The 22,842-nt window shown below is 40.5% G+C and overlaps 1 protein-coding gene across 8 annotated transcripts in view; it reads left to right on the forward strand.

The window, feature by feature from the left end:
- APBB2 (amyloid beta precursor protein binding family B member 2) overlaps positions 1 to 22,842 on the forward strand; it is a 328,999-nt gene that overhangs the window by 133,640 nt on the left and 172,517 nt on the right. For 6 of the 8 annotated variants that reach the window (XM_048848487.2, XM_048848489.2, XM_048848488.2 and 3 more), the window contains one exon: positions 21,571 to 22,383. In XM_048848487.2, the coding sequence (XP_048704444.2) occupies positions 21,571 to 22,383 (813 nt within the window). Of the gene's footprint in view, positions 1 to 10,328; positions 10,398 to 21,570; positions 22,384 to 22,842 lie in introns of all 8 variants that reach the window. The other 2 variants (XM_048848491.2, XM_048848492.2) reach the window with 1 other exon arrangement.

The following is a 22,842-nucleotide window of genomic DNA, read 5'->3' on the forward strand; positions in this document are numbered from 1 at the left end:
TGGTGAGGCCTCATCTGGAGTACTGTGTCCAGTTTTGGGCCCCACACTTCAAGAAGGATGTGGATAAATTGGAGAGAGTCCAGCGAAGGGCAACAAAAATGATTAGGGGTCTGGAACATATGAGTTATGAGGAGAGGCTGAGGGAGCTGGGATTGTTTAGCCTGCAGAAGAGAAGAATGAGGGGGGATTTGATAGCTGTTTTCAACTACCTGAAAGGGGGTTCCAAAGAGGATGGCTCTAGACTGTTCTCAATGGTATCAGATGACAGAACGAGGAGTAATGGTCTCAAGTTACAGTGGGGGAGGTTTAGATTGGATATTAGGAAAAACTTTTTCACTATGAGGGTGGTGAAACACTGGAATGCGTTACCTAGGGAGGTGGTAGAATCTCCTTCCTTAGAGGTTTTTAAGGTCAGGCTTGACAAAGCCCTGGCTGGGATGATTTAACTGGGAATTGGTCCTGCTTTGAGCAGGGGGTTGGACTAGATGACCTTCTGGGGTCCCTTCCAACCCTTATATTCTATGATTCTATGATTCTATGACTACCTCTCGGTGAAGGGGATTTTCTACCCCGCTGGGAGCACCCCTCCTGTTTGCATGAGTAATGTCTTCACTGAAGCGCTGCAGCAACGCAGCCTGTTTTAAGTGTAGACAAGTCCTTAGGGGTTACATTGTGAAAGTTTTCTTCACAACTATAACATGCTAGAGCCTTTTATTTTCAATGAAAACTGAGACTTGATAGAACAGCCTAGAAGTTTGCCGACCGCTCTCCTAGGCCAGTTAGGGCTTGGTCTACATGGGGAAATGTACTGGCAGAATTTTACTGGTATAATTGTATTGCTGTAGTTATACTGGTATAACTTCCTGTGTGGAAACTTATTCTGAAATAAGAGTGGCTTTTTTCATTTTAGTTTATACCATGTCCAAAGCAACATAATCTAAACAGAAAAAACGGCATTTTTATTCCAGAATAAGAGTGTACGCATGGGAGCTATATTCATATAGTTCTAGTGGTATAATTATGCTGGTAAAATTTACTGTGCAGACAAGCCTAAAGATATTTTCTATCTCTTTCTCCTGTTACAAGTAGCATAATGACTCGTTTATTTCTCTGAGATTCTGTGAGAAAATATTTATTCTAAGGGCCTGATTTTCACTTTCACGAAGGATCTTTTATACTGAGCTGACAAAATGTAATTGATGCCCACTTTAAAGCTCCCTTATGCTACTGGAGAAGAGTAAAGAGGCCTAAATGCAAACCAGGCCGTAAAATTTTGGCATAATTCATACCTACTGGAGACATTTTTTCAAATTTGTTTCCGGAAAGTTGCAAATATCAGTTTGCTCAGATGGAGAAAAGAAAACATTGAGATACAGAGAGGTGCTTCTGCTCCAAACAATTCAAACAGCCTCAGGGTAAATTTTTCAAAAGTGCCTAGGTGACTTAGGAGCCTAAGGGCTGGTCTGCATCAGGAACTTACATCAATATAGCTGCGTCTCTCAGGGGTGTGAAAAATCCACACTCCAGAAAGACGTAGCTATACCGACCTGACTCCCTGCTGTAGGCAGTGCTAGGTTGATGGAAGAATTCTTCTGTTGGCCTAGCTACCGCCACTCCGGGAGGTAGATTACATACACCAAGGGTTCTCAAACTTCATTGCGCCGTGGCCCCTTCTGACAACAAAAATTACTTCATGACCCCAGAAGGGGACACTGAAGTCTGAGCCAGCTTGAGCCCCACTGCCCTGGGTGGGGGGCCTCAAGCCCCGCTGCCTGGGGGCGGGGAGAGGGGGAGCAAAGCTGAAGGCAAAGGGCCTCAGCCCCAGGCAGGGAGCCTGTAACTTGAGCTCCAACGCCGAGCACTGAAGCCCTCGGGCTTCGGACCCAGACCCCAGCAAGTCTAAACCAGCCCTGGTGACCCTGTTAAAAGGGGGTCGCGACCCACTTTAGGGTTCCAACCCACAGTTTGAGAACCACTGACCTACACCAGTGGGAGAACTCCTCCTGTTGGCATACTAATGTCTACTCCAGTGGTTTTCCGCCTGTGGTCCGTGGAGCCCTGGGGATCTGCAGACTGTGTATAAGATTTCTCAAGGGGTCTGCACCTCCATCTGAAATTTTTTAGGGGTCCGCAAATGAAAAAAGGTTGAAAACCACTAGCTTACACCGAAGAGCTACAGTGGCACAGCTGCAGCGCTGCAGCTGTGTCACTGTAGTGGTTTAAGTATAGTCAATGGCACTTAAGCTCCTAAATTATTTAGGTAATGTGGCCAAGTGGCTAGTGCATTAGACTGGTGCTCAGGAGACCTGGGTTCTATTCCTGGCTCTGCTACTGGCTCGCTAGATGATGTTGGGCAAGTCATTTAATCTCTCTGTGCCTCAGTTTCCCCATTTGTAAAATGCGGAAATGATACTGACCTTGTTTGTAAAACGCTTTGAAATCTATTGGTGAAAAGTTCTATGTAAGAGCTAGGTATTCTTCTTTTCTCTTATTTTGAAACTGTTACCCGTGATATGAGATCATGTCTGGTATTATTTCTTAAATCAGGCATGTGATGTATATATAGTTTCTATGTATTATTGCTTACACAAGTCAGCAACACCTCGTCTTTGGAAGAGAAGAAACAGTTTTCCTAAATGAAGGTAAAGAATTGCAGACTTGAGGTTTAACTTGCATTAAATGAAGCTGACAGTATTAAATGAACTGACAGTAACAAGTTTAACTAAAATAACAAGGAGTCCTTGTGGCACCTTAGAGACTAACATATTTATTTGGGTATAAGCTTTCGTGGGTTAGAATCCACTTCATCAGATGCATGGAGTGAAAATACTGGGAGGATGGGGGTTGCTTTACCAAGTGTGAGGTCAGTCTAAGGAGATAAATCAATTAACGGCAGGATACCAAGGGAGGAAAAATAACTTTTGAAGTGGTAAAAGAGTGGCCCATTACAGACGGTTGACAAGAAGGTGTGAGTAACAGTCGGGAGAAATTAGTATTGGGGAAATTAAATTTAGGTTTTGTAATGACCCAACCACTCCCAGTGTATAAATTGGGCCTAATCTGATGGTATCCAGTTTGCAAATGTTGCACTTCATGAACGTTACCTTTGCCATTGCCCTTTTATGTTGGCCTCAGTAACTTTATTGTTGAAATACTTTTTATATATTTATGGCTTTATGGAAAACATAGTGGTGAAAACAGCCTGACATACTGATAACTTAAAGCTTTGTATATAAGTTTTTATTGGAGTTCAGGGTAACAATACTACTAAATTTTCTGCTTTTCTCATGTCTTTTATTACCAGGTTTCATGTCTGTTTTAATTTAGCCAAACTTTAGCAACATCTATATGCTAGTAAGCTCAGTTAATTTCTGTTATATTCTCCTTCCACTTCCCTATGAATTGCTTAGTTTATAAGGCCCATAAGGTAAGCTTGACATCTTGGTTTCAGTTGTAGATATGGTTTAGTGCCTTGAGTTAAATAAGAATTACGGTTTCCCAACATAACACAGCAAAATTAAACAGAAGATCTTGATCTAGCTGTCAAAGCAGGCTGAAGGTAAAAGTTACATAGTCAGGTACTAACAAACAATCAACTTTCTGCAGAGTTACTGTATGATACGACTTCGTCTGGCACTCAGAATTTTTTTTAGTATTCAGTTTGCTTAAACAAAACTATAACAATTGGTTTATAAATTAGCTATTTATAATTCTCACAGAGTATTTTCTGTTTGCACCATTAAGATTTTGTAGAGAGGGGAAAAATTTTGCTTTTATAGGCAATCTCGCTGGGATGTAGTTCTTGGTTTTTGTTTTTGTTGTAAGGTTTATGAGCCTAATTTTAGTTCAGTTTTAATGGGACAGCAAATTACAGACTGACAGTGTGGAGACTAACTTGAGTTTCCCTGTTGAAAAGACATCCTGTGTTCTGAAATACACCCTATTCAATTACTGAAAACGGTGAATGCAGTTGGTAGGACATAGGTATGTGAGTGACATAGACATGGATTGCATTTTCTTCCTCTTGCTGCTGCTCCACAGAATGTGAACCCAACCAGTTTCATGCTGTTGCCAGCATGCATCCTCTGCAGTCAGTAACAGAGAACAGAAAATTAGGAAGGAAGATGATGGAGATGGGGACTAACTTTTTTTTTAACTCAAAGGTTTAGGAGAATAAGAGAATCCCAGCAAAATGGAGCTCAGAATCTGGAAATCTGTTTCAATTTCTGAAAAATGTCAGATGGTTAATTAAAACTGCTGTCGTTACGTCTTCCTATTTAAGGTACTTATGGGCCCCATTACCATTGTATGTCTCAGTCTTTAATGTATATTAAGGGACTTGCTCAAAGTCACACAGGAAGTCTGTGGCAGAGCAGTAAATTGAGCCCCAGTCTTCCAAGCCCAAAACTGTTGTCTTAACATTCTTTTTTTGTTGGCGCAGGTTAGTGGCTTCTATAATAAACTCTGGGAGGCAGTAATCCTTGGAGATAGTTACTAATCATCTATCAAGTCGTCTTGACTAAATGGTTTTCCTTTTCTTTTGTTATTTGTTACACTCTGATTTAGAAAGCAACACTATAATAACTGATCACCATTATATGTTAAAGACACGGGGAAGGGATATGAATGCTCCTCCTATTTTCAAGCAGGTTCCTATTTTTAACCCAAGCCTCCTTTATGAGCCAGGGAGAAAAGGAGAAAATTAAATTAAATGGTTAGAAATACTATACTAATTTAAGACAAATAAAAGATTATTTCAATAAATATTAAATAAAATAATTTAGCCAGGTAGCATAAGGAAGGTTCACTTCTGTACTCCATACACTAGAATCTTGCCAATCTGGATTTTGCTACTCTGCAAAACCAACAGTTCTCCTCAGAAAAATCAGATAGTCTCATGTCACAAAGGTATGGAGTCATGTCACAAAGGTGATGTCTCTTGTGATTACACTTACAAAATATACTACAGTATGTTTACTAGCAGATCATAAAATGTAAGTAATTAAAACTAAACTACACTTGTCAAATAAATGAGCAAAGATCAAATTTACGAACCTAAAATCTGAAGTTAGGCTGTTAAATCCATGTTTAAGTACCTAAATAGAAGCGGCCTGATTTTCAGAGGTGCTGATCACCTACCTACAGCTACTATTAGTCTGTGGGAACTGCAGGTGCTCAGCACTTAAAAATCAGGTCACTTTTATTTATATGCCTAACTTAAGGTACTTAGATTTAAACATTTTGATTAAATTATATTCTGATTCTATGATTTTTGTTTATTGCAAACTAATCTGTAATGGATTCCCAGTCCATATGAATTAATGAGGTTCTGCTGTACTTTGATTTCTCTCCATTCTTTACATTTTGGCTTTTGTTTATTATTACACTTTGTCTTGCTTCATCTATGATAGCTTCATGTAGTGTACTAATGGATTATGTCCCATTTATTTTATTTACTTCCCAAATCCTCCCTTAAGCCAGTATAAAGTCTGTGAGACCCAAGAGGATTCCTGTTCTCACACCATATTTGGTGTAAAATAGATATAGGCTAATTACTTTGATATTGTGAATTTGCTTTTATTTGCTTTTTTAATATTTTTTGCTGGGGCCTGGATGTATTGACGACCATCAGTAAGTATATTAGAATAAGAGTGTTCAGTACAAAACACAGAGAACAGCTAAATATTTAAAGGATCATGTAAACTGGTTTTGAGTGAACCTGGCTTTGGTGTTAGAGTAACAGCTGTGTTAGTCTGTATTCGCAAAAAGAAAAGGAGTACTTGTGGCACCTTAGAGTCTCTAAGGTGCCACAAGTACTCCTTTTCTTTTTGGCTTTGGTGATGTGCAGATGAACTTGTCAGAATGCACACGGCTACAACAACACTGCATTCAAACATGTTCTTCTGTTGAACCCTGATTGAATCATGAGATTGCTCTGGCCACCAACAAATGAGTATTGTTCCTGCAGCATTGTTTCAAGTGTACTTTGCTTTTCCAAACACGTATACTGCCTCAGTAATATCTGGCTCAAAACTTCTAGCTTCAATCTGGGTAATTTTGGTGTAAAACTAAACTGTAGCTAACAATAAACTGGTGAACAGTGATTCATTATTGTCAGGCGTCAAGGTTTTGGTTGTTATGAGATTGGTCAATAAAAGAGAGAGAGGTCTGTATATATGTAAATTAGTTAATGTGCCAGTAGATGGTGCTCAAGAATATGCACCACTGTTCCTAAATTTTTCAGGAGCAAAGCAGCTTTTGTATACTGCAAATGGGATTCAGTGGTTGGGCTGAATGGGTGTGGATCTATGCTAAGGATAGCTGTTCTTTCTGCTTGCTGTTTTTTGGGCTTTAATCCAGCATTCCCTTTGGGCTCATCTTATTTATTGCACAATAATTATGGAATCAATTAGCTATGTTTAGTAATAAAGCTGCTGCATGAGTGTAAACCATCTTTATGCATGGTGTTTCATTCACCTGTATGTCCTGATCAAAAGAGTTTTTAAAGGGCTTGATATTGACTTGGTGCCATTAAGAACATTTGGAAAGCTGGGCATTGGTAATAGAGCCTGTAAGTAACCATCCTTGGACTAGCTCTCCTTCCTGATCTAAGTGTTGTCAAATGATCTATGTCAGATTTATGTGGAAGATGAAAAAATTATAGTCTGAACTAATACAGTCTGATTCAGATTAAATCGTTTTGCCTGGCAAATTTAGCAAAGCCTCTATCATTGTTTCTTCCCATTATCTTGTTAAGAATCTGGATAGCCTGTCTGCTTTATGAGGCAGTTTATTTCTTTGTTTGCCCTAATAGAAACATGTGGCACAGAGTTAAGAAAACAAAGGCTGTCCTGCTGTCTATTATTTTGGTTGGGATTATTTTGGTTTTGGTAATCCAAAACAGGTTTATATGGCACTTCAAGAATGGGTACGAGTTAAATTTTGGTTGACGTTGGAGAGAGAAAAATGGCAAGCTTTGGAAAAGCAAATCCAGCTGGCTGCTTGGTCAGTCAATTGCAGGAATTCAATTAAGGTTTCAAAATTTGTTTTTCAGTTTATATGCACACAGAGAGAATGAAATACACACTATTTTTACCAAATAGAAATTTGTGTGTTTGTGTTTGAGGGGGAGTGAAGAGGGGGTGATAAATAAGGTGTATTGCATTTTTGATTGCAGAATGTATGCATCTATGCAGAGATGAAGAAAAAAATAAGTTCTTAAACTTGCATGTGCTTGTATTTGAACCATAGGATTCAAAAAGATAAACTGTTTTGACAGAAGATGTTTCTGGAAATATACAGATCTGGTGGCAGAAAGTCGTCTTATTCTTGCTTGCAAGAAGCCGAGATATGGCACACTCTCTGTCTTCATGTGATGTTAATTCAGGTTATTGTCTGCCAGACTATTCAATTCTGCATAGGAAAAAATCTAATTTAAAAAAAAGAAAAGAAAATTAAATGGAAAAAAAGACTCGCTGGGTCATCTTGTCCATGCTTCTGCTAAGTTCAGGGCAGCTCCTTACCATATATTATTTTACGTTTTGTGTAAATGGAAGGGGTTTCTATTTATTTTTTATGCGGTCACTGGATTTAAGAAAAATCCTATGGTACGTGGTGACAATACAGTTTTATTAAGCTAAAATGCAAGACACTCTGTCCTTAAGGACTGTGCCTCAGATGAGCAGTCAAGTATAAGTGCTTGTGTTTGTATCTGTATCTAATATAAAATTCCTATTAATCCTATAAAAATAATAATGCAAGGGACCATGAGTTAGACCTATTATTTGTTTGTATCTTTAAAACGGTTAGAATCTTGTTGTGAGTATTGTCTTGTCTCTACATTTTTGCTGGCAAGGAAGTGGGGTGGGAAACCCTCAAGAAAACTGGTAAGAAGATGTGCTCTACTTGAATTCTTAAACCCATGGTAGGATTTTAAGTTTGTTTTAACTTAATAGCATTATATAAAGACAGATTAGTATTACGGATTTTCATTAACAAGACTTATAAGAACATCACTATAACACAGATAGCATTGCTGCTATGCGGTTGATTATACGTTTAGCTCTGAATTTTCATATGAAGTTATATGGCAGAGGAGGCTGGCTGGGGTGTCTTCTAAATTGGACAGGAGTCAGGGGAGGAAACTGCTCAGTGAGGGAGCTAGCGATGGGCGTGGAAGCTCGGCAGTGTTAGGTAAAATGGGAGAAACTGGAAATGGGTCAGTGCTCAGCAGGGAAGCTGGTTTAGGTGTTGAAGTGGGTTGTTGAGAAGGGCCCTAGGAGCCAGAGTGGGAAGTAGAAGATGATCTTGACTGTTGCAAAGTAGGCACTTGGTAAGGGAGAGGCACTCAAATAAACTGCTTGCAACCCTACTCCTTTCCTGCTCCCCGTGTTTCCCAAGCAGCGCCTTCCCTGCTCAGAGTTCTCCAGTCAGTAACTTTCCTTCTGGTTCTGTTGAGCTACTGCTTCCCTATCAGAAGCTTCTTATCTCCAGCTTCCATGTTCAGCCACTCCTAGTCTCAGTGTAGTATTTTCTAAATGGACAACCATCCTAATTCTCAATTACTGAGGGACAATCTCCACTCATTGTTATATTTTGCTTTCCACAAGCAAATCTCTGTATAACTTTTAATGAGTGACGTACCCGAGTATTCGGATTCTAATATCTAAACTGTATTGCTAAATCTATTCAGCTAAATTTGGGTTATTGCTGATTATGTACTCTATGTATCATATGACTTTTAAAAACTAATTTTATATTTGTGGATGTTCTAAGCATTATACCCAGATGTGCAGATACTCTTTTCCCAGCCTATGTATTAGAAACTTATTTTAACAATAGCTTTCCTTGTCACTCCTGCCAGACTTTCTCTTCTCCTCCAGTAAAAGTGACATTGGCTGTAGCAGCAACACCAGCACCCCGATTCCCCACCACAGTTTCCCCAATCTTTGCAAGTGTTTTCAGGATCTGGTTCCCCTCCCAAGAAGAAAGGCTTAGCATTGACCAAAAAAAAAAAAGTCATGGTTAGATAATCATGTAACATGTATGCTGAAGATGGCACAGTGAAGGTTGACATAGCAGGAAGGAAATCTTCCAGCATGTTGACCTGATTCTGATCTTAGTTATACCAGCATAAATCTGGATGTCACTGGAATTACTCTGGATTTGCACCAGTGTAACTGAGACCAGAGTTGCAGGTTCTGTATGTAAAGGGTGAGTGTGGTATGGGGAGACCTAGAATTAAGATTGGCGTCAGAACCTTTTCATGAGAGTGTTGACTTCTTAGCACTGAAATTTGCCACTTAAAAAGTTATAGTAAATTAATTTTTGTAGAGAAATAAATTTTTAATTTAATTGTATATTATTAGTAAGTTTAGAGAATTATTTTTAGCATTTAGTTAAATACTGTTGTATCCTCTATCTTTACTATGAAGCCGTTCAGGCTTTTGGTTATGACTGAAGTTACATAGCATCTGAGATGATAAGCTCAAACCCTGATAAGTTTGTCATATTATGTTATATTTACTAGATATCTCTGCAGAAAACAAAATCTGCTTTGTGAAAATGTTGGTGGGTTTTTTTTTTTTTTTTGGTCTCTGTCCAAGTTTAGAACTTGCAACCTCAGATACTGCATAACTGCAACCCTAATCACAGGTATCCATAGATGCATAGGTTTCCAGTGTACTTATTTACCCCATTCAAAAATTATTTTAACCTTCCCCCCGCCCAAACTATTACAACAAAACACTGTATTAAAGAAAAACTCACCACCAAGGAAGTGCCATCCAAAAAAAATATTCTTGGCCTGCCTGATTGTTCTCTAGTGTTGGACCTGTTGTTCAAGCCATTTGCTACTGTCCAGTGTCAAAGGCTGGGCCCTATTCTGCTAATTCTTACTCAAGTGAGTATTCCTCACTCATGCATATCAAAGTCTGTGACTGCTCTCCTGGGTAAGTGTTACTTGAGTGAGAACTGCAGGATTAAACCCGTATTTTATAACATGATTAAATGTTTACCCCAGTATGTTGCTCTAAAAATGGGAAATCTTGTTGATATTTTGCTCTCTTCCTTACTAAAGTACGCACTGGGAATAAAAAACATGCTGACAGAAGGGTTTTTTAAAGTATTTGTTCTAATTAGTTTTACAAAATAACCTGACCCTCTACTGAAACATTCTACAGCTTTCAACAGTTATGAAAACTGAGCAGCATTATGTTGCGACATTTTATTATTTATGCTTAACAGCTCTTTAGGAATTTTTATAATGTGGTGTTTTTTCTTTTGTGTTTTTCTTTGTTTTTAATTTCTTAAATGATCCCTCTTTTCAGATTTCAAATTATAATCCTTTTCCTGATCCATTGCTGAAGCCCTGTGATCCATGTCAGAAGTACTTCCAGGTCAGATGCCCTTTCACATATTTCCATAAGCAGAATCTTTAAAAATCTTTCTCTTCTTACCAGGCCCATATTTGTTTTAATTTTGCATTCATGAGTGGAACAAGCAAACACTTTCCTTTCTTTCTTTTTTTTAAACTGATCCTTTCTTAAGTAAATTCTTGCTTTAGGAAAGGTTTTTAAAAGCTGAATAAAGTACAGTCACAAATAAATATGTTCTATTAAAAACATTTATGTTATGTTTGAATACTGATGTTCTTGTGTTTGTAGCCAAAAAAAGCCCTGCACTGTATAAGGTTTGTGATGTGGCTTTTGAAAAATATCAATAAGGGCTATTTGGTTAATATTGTTATTTGTATTACAGTAGTGCCCCACTCAGGATCGTGACCTCATTGTGTCTGACACTGTACAGATGTGGAATAGTCCTGGCCCAAACATGGATCAGTATCTGGTTAAAAGATTGGAAACAAAGTGTAGGAATAAATAGTCCATTTTCACAATTGAGAGAGATGAACAGTGGGGTCCCCAAGGATCTGTACTGGGATCTGTGCTGTTCAATATATTCATTAATGATCTGGGAAAAGGAGTGAACAATGAAGAGGCAAGGTTTGCAGGTGATGTAAAATTATTGGAGATAGTTAAGTTCAAAGCTGACTGCAGAGAGTTATGGGGGATGTCACAAAACAGAGTGACTGGGCACCAACATGGCAGATGAAATTCTACATTGATAAGTGCAAAATAATGTACATTGGAAAAAATAATCCCAGTTACACACATATATAATGGGGGGATCTATATTAGCTGTTACCACTCAAGAAAGAGATCTTAGACCATGGACAGTTCTCTGAACATTTCAGCACAATAAGCAGCAGTGGTCAAAAATGCTAACAGAATAATAGGAAATATTAGGAAAGGAATAGAAAATACGGCAAGTCATAATGCCTCTATATAAATCCATGGTACACCCACACCTTGAATACTGTGTCCAGGTCTGGTTGTCCCACCTCAAAAAGGTTATAGTGGAACTGGAAAAAGTTCAGAAAGGGGCAACAAAGGTTATCAAGGTTATGGAACGACTTCCATTTGAGGAGAGACTAAAAAGATTAGGGCTGTTCATCTTTGAAAAGAGAGGACTAAGGAGAGCGATTATAGAAGTCTATAAAATCATGAATGGTGTGGACAAAGTGAATAGAGAAGTGTTATTTACCCTTTCCCACAATACACAAGCTAGCGATTTTAATCACCCAATTAAATTAGGATTAGTACAAACAGAAGTACTTTTTCACACAACGTGCAGTTAACCTGTAGGATTCATTGCCATGAAATGTTGTGATAGCCAAAAATATAACTCAGTTCATAAAAGAATGAGGTAAATTCATGGAGGATAGGTCCACCAATGGCTATTAGCCAAGATGGTCAGGGACACAACCTCATGCTTGGGGAGACCCTAGACCTCTGACTGCCAGAATCTGGCAGGGGAAGACATGGTTGGATCACTCCAACTGCGTTGTTCTGTTACACTCCCTCTGAAACTCTGGTACTGGCCATTGGTTAGACCCAGTATGTCAACTTTTAATGTTTTTCTGATGAGATACAACAGGTCTGTATTAGATACAATGGACGTAGGGGAGAGAAAGGATTAATTTAAAAAAAAAATAAGATAAGTAAACAGGAGTTAAGGAATCTACCTGAACACCTGTGTATATAGTATTCTGTTTCAGTACCCAAAATTACTTTCTTTGAAGCTATATACTAACCATCATCCCTGGTGAATGGTTGTACAGGTATATGATTCCTGTAGTTAAGGTTGCTCCATGCTTCCCATTATAAAACACCATTTTCACTTACTTTTAATTTTGCCAAATTTTAACCATTTGGGCTGAAACTTTCCATGTTGGTTGTCTGTCTCAGGCTAACACTCTCTCTATTTATAATTATTTCAGCAAAAATGGTTACACCATTTCCCAGAAGAAGGTTAGGGAAAAATATTTTGTTTTGCCCATGTTTAAAAAAAATTAGCATTTAGTTTAGAAACTGTATTTCCTCCATGCTTTGGAGCAGGGACTTGAAATTTAGCAGGGGGTTCACCCTGGTGTCAAGATGTGTATTTGGCCATCCCTGTGAAAATCCGTTCAAATTTGGCCAAGTTTTCATCCTCGCAAAAAATCTAAGTTGCACATGCTTAGTCGAGACATATTAGAGTTTGGCAGCTATATTCTCTGAAGATTCTGTCTGCACTGAGCATGCTTTAGCCCAGAGCTTCAAGGACAGAGAAGGACTTTCCCTGCAATTGCTGTCTCTGCAACCAGGTGACACTGGGGTGCCAGGCACAGGAACTGGTAGGAGGGAGACTGTCTCTCCTGTGCTCTTAGTGGTTCCCTGCTGGTGCCCTGGCAGCATGGTAGCAATGTGAAACCACCTGACTGAAATGCCGGGGGATGAGAATTTGTACTTAGAGGGTTCATGAAGAGGGACGTCTGTGCCTGGGGCAGGGGATGGGATTAGGGTGGGAGGCTAGGACCTGGGACTAAGGTGAGGGAACTGGGATGAGGAGCTAGAGTGGGGAGGCTGGGAAGCTGTGTCAGGGTTTGCAGGAGAGGGAGAGAGATGTGGAGCCAGGAGACCCACAGGAAATGGAACAATGGCAAAGGCAAGACAACCTCAGGTGTACACATTCAAAGCATCTAAGCTAACAATGGCTGGGCCATCAGTGGGGAAGAAGCTATTATGTATGGCTAGAATGGCTACTCTTCCCAAGGCTAAGCCTGGGATCAAAGCATATCTAAAACCTCAAAGACCCTGGAAGGGGGTATGAGTGAGCTAGGGGAGACCACCAAGGTTGTATCAGTGAAAGGCTGGCAGGGGATGACAGAGAGAGAGGCAGATGTTGTGACTGGGGCAATGTGCTTCTCTCAGCCACACAGTTAATGGGGGCTGAGGGAAACTTACAAAGGCGTAAGTAATACCCATGCATGTAGGCTGTTTATTGCTTTCATGGTTTGCTCTACATGCTTTGTGCCTTTGAGAAAAGACTAAATAATGCTTGGTTTTGAAGATGCTTGTTCTATGTCACTGCAAATGTGTGCTGTGACTGGCTCCCTAAGGGAAACTCTTACCGGTGCCAATACCGAGTTGGACCTGTGTTAACATGGTTGGGGATCAGGGGGCTGCAGCCCAGAAATCCAGTTTTGGAGAGTGGAACCGCTTGTCTGTAGATCCCTTGCCTCATTTGTTGCAGAAGCTGGGGGTTGTAGTGAATGAGGCAGGGGACTGCAGGAAGAGAGAGGATGCTCTCATGGTTAAGGAAGTTGAATGCTACCCTGCAGAACTGGATTCTATCCCTGCCTCTCCCACAGAGCTCCTACATGATGCTGGGCACATCATTTAAACCAGACTTGTCACAGATGGCTACTAGCTGTGTGCTCCTCATTTTCTGGGTGTCCGGCTTGAGATCCTGAGGTCTGATTTTCACCAGAGCTGAGTACTCTCAGTTGCATCGGAAGTCAATGAGAACTCTTCTCTGAATGAAAAAGTGATATAAAATGCTAAGTTCTCTGAAAAATCAGGTCATGGGCATCTCAGATTGGGCAACACTGTTGACATTAATGTCTCTGTGCCCCAGCTGCCCATTTATTAAATAGGGCTAATAATACCATATATTCTCACAGGGATGCTATGAAGGTAAATAAGCTAATGTTTGTGGAACACTCAGATAGCTGAACCTGCCCCCATTGAAGTCAATGGCAAAACTCCTACCCATTTCAGTGGTGGAGGTTAGGGTCCTTAACAGGGCAGTATAGGACTGAGTTCAGGATCAAAGCTCAAGAGGGTTAAATTAATCATTATAGTGTCTGATTAAAAAACGTCTGCTGTCCGTTCCAGGGGGCTTTCAGAACGCTATGGAAATTGCAGAAGGCTAGGTTTCTAGTGGCTTTCACATCTCCCCATTGACATCAAAGGAAGTCTTTCCACTGACTGTAGTGGGAGCTGGATCAGGCCCACAATGCTGAAGTTAACCCAGACTATATGAATGACGAAGTTGGGACCATATTAAGGCTGACATTGGCATGAACCAGTATTGCTTGCAAATAATTATTTGAGTATGCCTTATAATTTTTTCTCTTTATCTGTATTCTCTTTGTTCTCCGCTTTACCTCTACTGCTTCATTGCTTTCTTTGTTCTAGTGAAGTATTTAAAAATGGCCAACAACAGGATCTGGCAGCAAGGGGTAAATTCTGTCCCTCTCTATAGGTAGGTCTACACTTACGGCGGCATGTACAGTGCAGGAACTGCGTGTCCCATGAGCATGGGTATAAATAGCAGTGTAGACGGTTGGTGAGGCACTGCTTAGGTGAGTGGAGTACAGATATGCCAGAACCCTAGGGGATATACACTATGTGGCTCTCCATAGGCCTGAGCCTATGGTCTCGCTCTCACAGCTTTTCCCTGCTTCAGGGAAGCTCCCTGCTGCCAGAGCCTTTCCCTGCTTCTTCCCGCTGCCGGAGCCATTCACTGCTGCGTGTAGCTACACGCTGCAGGTGAAGCAAGTCTTTGGCAGGTGCAGTTCTATAACATAACACAAGGGAGCATAGGAAGTGTGGGTGGAGTAAAGGGGGAGCACACACTGTGTGGCACAGCATTCTGATGTGTGGGGACTCCCTGTGTGACATTGCATATGTAGTGGTGGGAGCATTGGCAGTTAATCCATTGTGTGTGGCTCTTTCAAGTCTCCAGCTTCTTAGGGCACATAAGACTGTAAAAGCCTCTGCAGACTCTCTGGGACTTTAAGGAGGGACAAGGTTTCTTTCCCGTCCACTCACAGGCTGGGTGCTAGCAGGAAGATCTGACCCTTATGGATTAGCAGGTCCAGTGGAACAGTGGTCTCCCACGAATCCTGGCCTATCCACTTGGAGCACTTTTATGCTGTGTATGCTAAAGAGCAGTGCTCCTTTATGGTCTTTCTGGAAGTACAGGGTTCGGGTTAATTCATGGAAAACTGTGGTTTAATATTTTATTTTCTTTAAGTCTCATGATTTCAATTAAATGTAATCATGAATATTAAACACATTTATTTTTCTTCATTAGTTTAAATCCTTCATGTTCCCTTTTTATTTTCAATGATGTGCTGTGTGTCCTATCGTAACATGCCTACTCTAGGTGCATTAGGAAGTAAATGTGCCATAATGGCAAGGCATCTTTGTAATTACTGGCTTCTGCAATGGCAATGGAATCAGTTTTACCATATTGAAATACTTCCGTAACTCTGAAACCAGATTCTTGGAGCAGCCAGAGGCTGTGTATTATGATTAATATTTATTATATGTATTACCATGATGCCTAGGAGCACTAGTCATGTTGTTGATCACTTTTCTGACAGGAAAATTGTACATTCATTTTACATCCTGATACCTCAGGGTCCCATTCAAAAAAACAACATCCACATCACTGTGGGTGGAGGCTGTTCCTCTCCTTTATGCAAATGCTGGGATATTATTTTTCTGACAATAAAATAGAGTAAGGGAATAAAACCCCTGGGGGGGGGAGAGAGAGAAATGGAGACTGCAAGTGGCTCTAGTCCCAGAACTGGAACTACATGTTTATGAGGTTGGCAGGCAGAAAGGTGAAATGTGTTCACATAAAGCAGGGGTGGGCAAACTGCGGCCCTTCAGACATTTTAATCCGCCTCCGAGCTCTCGCTGGGGAGCAGGGTCTGGGGTTTTCTCTGCTCCAGCCAGGGAGCGAGGTTGGGGGCTTGCTCCACTCCGTGTTTGCCGTGGCGCTATGCTGCTCTCAGAAGCAGTTGTGTGTCCCCCCAACCCGCTCCTACACGTAGGGGCAGCCAGGGAGCTCTGCATGCTGCCCCCACCCCAAGCACCACCCCTGCAGCTTCCATTGTCCAGGAACTACAGCCAATGGGAGCTGCAGGGGGGGGGCGCCTGCAGGAGCCGGAGGGGACATGCTGCTGCTTCCGGCAGCTGCTTGAGGTAAGTGCCGCCCGGAGCCTGCACCCCTGCCCCATCCCTGATCCCCCTCCCGCCCTCTGAACCAGCACAGAGCACGTTCCTGCACTCCAAACCCCTCTTCTCCAGCCCCACCCCAAAGCCTGCACCCCAATCCCCAATTCTGTGAGCGTTCATGGCCCGCCATACAATTTCCAAACCCAGATGTGGCCCTTTGGCCAAAAGGTTTGCCCACTCCTCCGATGTAAAGGCAGTACTGTATGGTGTACTGGGAAATGTGAAGTACAGACTTGGGGCCAGCTCCTCCCTTGCTTTGCCTCTTGTGACATTACTTATACATCTGAGGGAAGTGAGTGGAAAACACTCCCAAATCAAAATGGTAATACTGAGGGGGAAATGTGGGTTGGAACTAGTTTGGACTTCCTTGGGAATTGGTAGGAACACTCTAACTGTGAGATGTAACCAAGTGAAAACAGTTGCACCTGACTCAGAATTAAAGGGGGTGGATGAAGAAGAGGCGCCAAAAGAAATCTGATTCCCTGAAGTTTTGAATTGCAAATTGGGATATGCTTCCTCTGGACAAACTGACATTCTGAATGAAAGCATCTTAGTGCCTGAAGTAGGGTGTTATCTTTTCCTTCTCACTCTTTATCTTTATGTTCTGTTTCTGTTCTCACTCCTACCTTCAGGTAATTTAAGCCCTTCCTTAGTACGCCTATATTTTCTAGTACATGCAGTAATTCTTTCTCAGGCATTGTCTTCCATCCTTGATAGATAGGAAGTGCTCTTCACGTCAGGATGGATTTTCCCCATCTATATTCCCTTGTCCATTGTTGCCTCCTGTTGTTTCTCTTCTTCACTTCACCTTTTTCTAATCTCTCGCTTTGTCACTTATTGATCTGGTTCCAACCCCTTCTCTCCCTAATTTCTTCCTTTCTTACCATTTGACTCCTCCTCCTCCTTTCCTTTCTTCATTTCCATTCTGGTTCTCCTCTCTCTGCCACGTACTTGTGTCCAATCCTCCCCGCACCTATTAATACTAATTCCCAACTCATTTGTTTCTAACTGATGCTGCTCCTAGCTCTGCTTAATACTTCAGTTTCAGGTAGAACAAGGAATGGAATACAAATTATAGGATGCAGGAGCTGCCTGATAGCGTAGGAACAGCACTTTGTAAATGAGTGTGTAGATGAGTATGACGGCAGGGTCAATGGAAGATAACCAAAAATCTACTTCATGAGAGGACATACTCCCTCCTCTAAATATGTGCACTACTTAGGCTATGATGGTTAGGAGTTGCACATTTGAGTTAATGTATAAACAATAAGAAGAAAAGGAGTTCTTGTGGCACCTTAGAGACTAACCAATTTATTTGAGCATAAGCTTTCGTGAGCTACAGCTCACTTCATCGGATGCATTCTCAAATAAATTTGTTAGTCTCTAAGATGCCACAAGTACTCCTTTTCTTTTTGCGAATACAGACTAACATGGCTGCTACTCTGAAACCTGTATAAACAATGTAATGTATAAACAACAGTGAGGTACAATAACTTCATGTTGAGCCATTTAAAACCTTAGCTCATGATTCACTTTCTAGGAATGAGTCAGTATTCGTGGTAGATGTTTACTTAGTAGACTAATAATCATGTTGGTTTGTACTTACGTCTCCATGTGTTGATTTTGTCATTTGAAATGCAATCCACTGGAGACTGAGTAAATCATGTGGAAGGATGTGTTTGAACTTTATCTAGGAAGATATATGTTTCTTAAGAATTCTGTTTGAGACAAAAAGTAGTTAGAAAAACATTGCAGTGGACACTGGAATCTTCACAACTGGGGTGCCTGCTTGTAACAATATTAATTAACTGTTAATTAACTGTATATAGATTGTAATCTTATTTCAGGTTGTCATAGTTAGATGATGATTATTATTATTATTATTATTATTTTACGTTTTATTTTACTGAAATGTACTATGATTTTCTGATTTCAAAAACTGGCCTGCATAAATAGCATACAATTTTGGACACTCTACCAGGCATAAACTGGCAGGGGTCACAATTATCCTTTCCTTAAAAGTTTTACAAAGAGTGTGTTGGTTGATCACAGGATGACAATGAGCCACCAATGTGATGCGGCCATGAAAAAGGCTAATGCAGTCGTAGGTTGCATCAGGCGAGGTATTGCCAGTAGAGACAGGGAAGCGGTAGTACCGTTATACAAGGCACTGATGAGACCTCACCTGGAATACTATGTGCAGTTCTGGTCTCCCATGTTTAAGAAAGATGAATTCAAACTGGAACAGGTGCAGAGAAGGGCAACTAGGATGATCAGAGGAATGGAAAACCTACTTAGGAGACTCAAAGGGCTTGGCTTGTTTAGCCTAACCAAAAGAAGGCTGAGGGGAGATATGGTTGCTATCTGTAAAGACATCAGAGGAATAAATACCGAGGAGGGAGAGGAGTTACTTAAATTAAGGGCCAATGAGGACACAAGAACAAACGGATATTATCTGCTCATCAACAAGTTTAGTTTTGAAATGAGACAAAGGTTTCTAACCATCAGAGAAGTGAAGTTCTGGAACACCACTCTAAGGGAAACAGTGGGGGCAAAAAACCTAACTGGCTTCAAGACTGAACTTGATAGGTTTATTGAGGGGATGATACGATGAGACTGCCTATAATGGTACGTAACTGATCTGCGACTGCTAGCAGCAAATATCTCCAGCAGCCAGTGATGGGACACTAGGTGGGGAGGGCTCTGAGTAACTACAGAGAATTCTTTCCCAGATGTCTTGCTGTTGGGTCTTGCCATATACTCAGGGTCTAACTGATTGTCATATTAGGGGTCAAGAAGGAATTTTCCCCCAAGTTAGATTGGCAGAGACTCTGGTATTTTTCACCTTCCTCAGCAGCATGGGGCCAGGGTGTAAACTAGTGTAAATGGTGGATTCTCTGTAACTTGAAGTCTTTAAATCATGATGTAAGGATTTAAGTAACTCAGCAGAGGTTATGGATCTATTACAGGTTATAAGTCAGAAGTGAGTTGGTGAGGTTTTGTGGCCTGCAATGTGCAGGAGGTCAGACTAGATAATCACGATGATTCCTTCTGACCTTAAAGTCTATGAGTGTTTAACGTCTAGATTGCGTTCAGACCAAAAGAAATTAAAAACCAAACCAAAAGAAATTAAAAAAGCAAATCAATAAATTCAAGTAACTTCTTGTTCTGAGACAAAAAAATCTACATACATGCTTTTATAACAGAGGGCCCTTGTGCATAACTTTATGTTGAGACCTCAACCAGATGAGTCATGACATTACTTTGCATCTTGAAGTATCAATCTGACGGACAAGATGTGAGATGGCAACTCTTAAAAGTATTTAATTATCTGTGGGAAACACAAATTTCAGAAATTTGTGATATTTTTTGAAACGTCCCATGGTTACAATAATAAAAATACACATTTATTATTAACTAAATAACTAAAACTAAAGTTAGAAGGCTAACAGACCAGAATTTGAGGAAATCACAGTAATCAGATCATGAAAAATCGTGTGTTTAAACCCTTTGTAAACCACCCCTTAGGACTGGAAGTTACTCTACGTCTGTGATACAGAGGAAAAGAGAGAGTAAAGGATACATTAGTCTGTTTTCTAAGGTTTAAATGAAATGAAATATGTAATTTTGAAAATAAGTTAAACTGTAAGGTTAACAAGTGTACCTGAATTTAATTAAACCTTTCATATAGTGTTCCTTATTTTGTATATTAAGAAAAAGCCCACAAGTTCTTAATTTTTTTTAAATCCACATTTTACAGTAGTCTCTTCTTTCACATATTTAATACTCAAAGGTGCAATACATCTTAACTAGAAAGTTCTCCCAGTGGCTGGCTCAGACTATAGTTTTTTATCCATGGATATACGTACAGCCAACCCCTCATTTTACTGTGCAAATCAGCCCTGTCTGAGAACTAGGAACAAACGGAGACGGTGCTTCATACTCTGTCAGAGGGAGTGATTACTAATTGGCCTCTCAAAAGAGTGAGTAACAGGAAGCATTCAGGGTGTATTTATTATGATTAATGGGAGCCATACTTTACTATGGCAGTGACAGTAGGCAGCAGAGGAAACAAAAGCTACTTTTTTTTTTTTTAAATAAAAAATCCTTTACTTGATCATTTCATCACAGTCTGAAAATCCTCTCCCTGCCCAAGCCTAGTTCTCTGAGAGCTTGAGCAATGTCTCGGACAAGCTGAGAGTTTGCCCACAAGTTGCAAACCACTAAGAAAAGTAGAAGAATGTTGTAGTCCAGTTACGGAATATATGGAGTCTCCCTTTGAAAGTACAGCTTATCAATAGCCAAAGATGTTGTGAACTATAAAAATAGTGGGCCACATTCATCCCTGGAGTAACTTCTTAGGAATCAGTAGAATTGCATTAGGGATAAATTTGCCAAATTGTGTTTTTTGTGCGGATGTGAAAAAATTGTTGCTAAATATGTACAGTATTATAAAAACACTATAGCTAACAAAATAGCATAGCATGTATGCGTAAAAACACTAGAGAATTGCCAAAAAATTAGCACAGCTGTACAAAAAAATTTGCAAACAGCTGTGGTACATTTCTTGAAGCTGTTAAGAGGCAATAGCTGGCTTTGCCAGTCAGCCCTAAAATAAGTAATAACAATGTTTCATTTCTACCAGAGTGGAAAGGGAGTAGTGTCTTGCTTTGGTCTGTAGGGCCACTCACTCTTCAGGCATTCATCAACTCACTACTGATGAGTCCTAAAGAAATTCTTGCCCTACTCCTTGGCTGATGAGGCGGTGAAACATTTAAGTTTTAGTGAGAGAGAGAGGATGATGAACTTCAGGGCAGCAAAGCAGATGCAAAGTACTTCTCTCCCTCCCCAGAATTTACCTAGTTGGAACACAGTAGCTCAAACATGCAAAAATGTAAAATAAAATTTGGGGTCAAAAACCTTGTATACTTTTCTTAACAACTTAACATTTCCCAATGTCATCTCCACCCTTTTTGCCTTTGGACCTCCATATTTAATAAACTGATCTTTTCTGTTGAGGTGTCTGTCCTCCTTCCTGCTTAGTTTGTAGAAACTATTCTTTGCACATTACATAAAACGTTGCATCCCATTTCCAAAAGCTCTGTTACAAGGAGTATACAATTAATGTATCTCATGAATATTTGTTTTTCTTTTCTAGTTGACTCCAGTGTGGACGCGTTGGCTGTGTTTATGGCAAGCAATAGCACGACAGACATTGTGAATCGCAATAATCCTGCCACTCCCCCAAATACTCTTAACCTACGCTCCTCCCATAATGAACTATTGAATGCGGAAATAAAGCATACAGAAACAAAGAACAGCACTCCCCCAAAATGCAGGAAAAAATATGCATTAACTAACATTCAGACAGCCATGGGCCTTTCGGATCCAGCAGCACAGCCCCTTCTGGGGAACAACTCTGCCAATATAAAGCTGGTGAAGAATGGAGAAAATCAGCTTAGAAAAGCAGCAGAACAGGGGCAACAGGATCCCAACAAAAATCTCACTATGACTGCAGGCATAAACATAACTTCTGAGAAGTTAGAAGGTAAAGAGCCAACCCCTCAGGATTCTGCAGGCTGTGAAATATTCTCTTCTCAACCTAGGAGGAGCAAGAGCTTCCTAAATTACTATGCAGATCTGGAAACATCAACCAGGGAACTAGAACAAAATTTTGGGAACAGCCATGTAGTGATGGAGGAGAAAGCGGCACAAAGTAACAGCCAGGCTTCTACCATGATTGTCAATGGGGATGTGTTGCCTCAGAAACAAAACAAGCTGTCCAGTCCAGAAGATGGCCAAGTAGCCACTGTATCATCAAGTCCTGAGACTAAGAAGGACCATCCTAAAACTGGAGCCAAAACAGATTGTGCATTACATCGGATTCAAAATCTGGCTCCAAGTGATGAAGACTCCAGCTGGACAACGTTATCGCAGGACAGTGCTTCTCCAAGTTCACCTGATGAAACAGGTACAAAAGTGAAGAAATGTTTCCCTCAACTCTTAATAACTATCATTCTTTAAAAATGTGTTTGTTGTTTCTCTTGAGTCTCATTGTATAGACAGCTGGGGATAAGTGAGACAATCTGGGAGAAGAAAGGGACATTACAATTCTCCTTACCAAGCAGTAGCTTGTTTTGGGAGAGTTATGAGTCCCGAGGTAAGATTAGATGATCATTATGGTCCCTTCTGGCCCTGAAATATATGAATGAAGTAAATCATAGCTAAACCTAATGGTGAGACTAAGCCCTGGTCTACACTAGGACTTTAGGTCGAATTTAGCAGCGTTAAATCGATGTAAACCTGCACCCGTCCACATGATGAAGCCCTTTATTTCGACTTAAAGGGCTCTTAAAATCGATTTCCTTACTCCACCCCTGACAAGTGGATTAGCGCTTAAATTGGCCTTGCCAGGTCAAATTTGGGGTAC

Source organism: Caretta caretta, chromosome 4 (assembly GCF_965140235.1).
Source record: "Caretta caretta isolate rCarCar2 chromosome 4, rCarCar1.hap1, whole genome shotgun sequence".
In the NCBI taxonomy this organism is placed as follows: Eukaryota; Metazoa; Chordata; order Testudines; family Cheloniidae; genus Caretta; species Caretta caretta.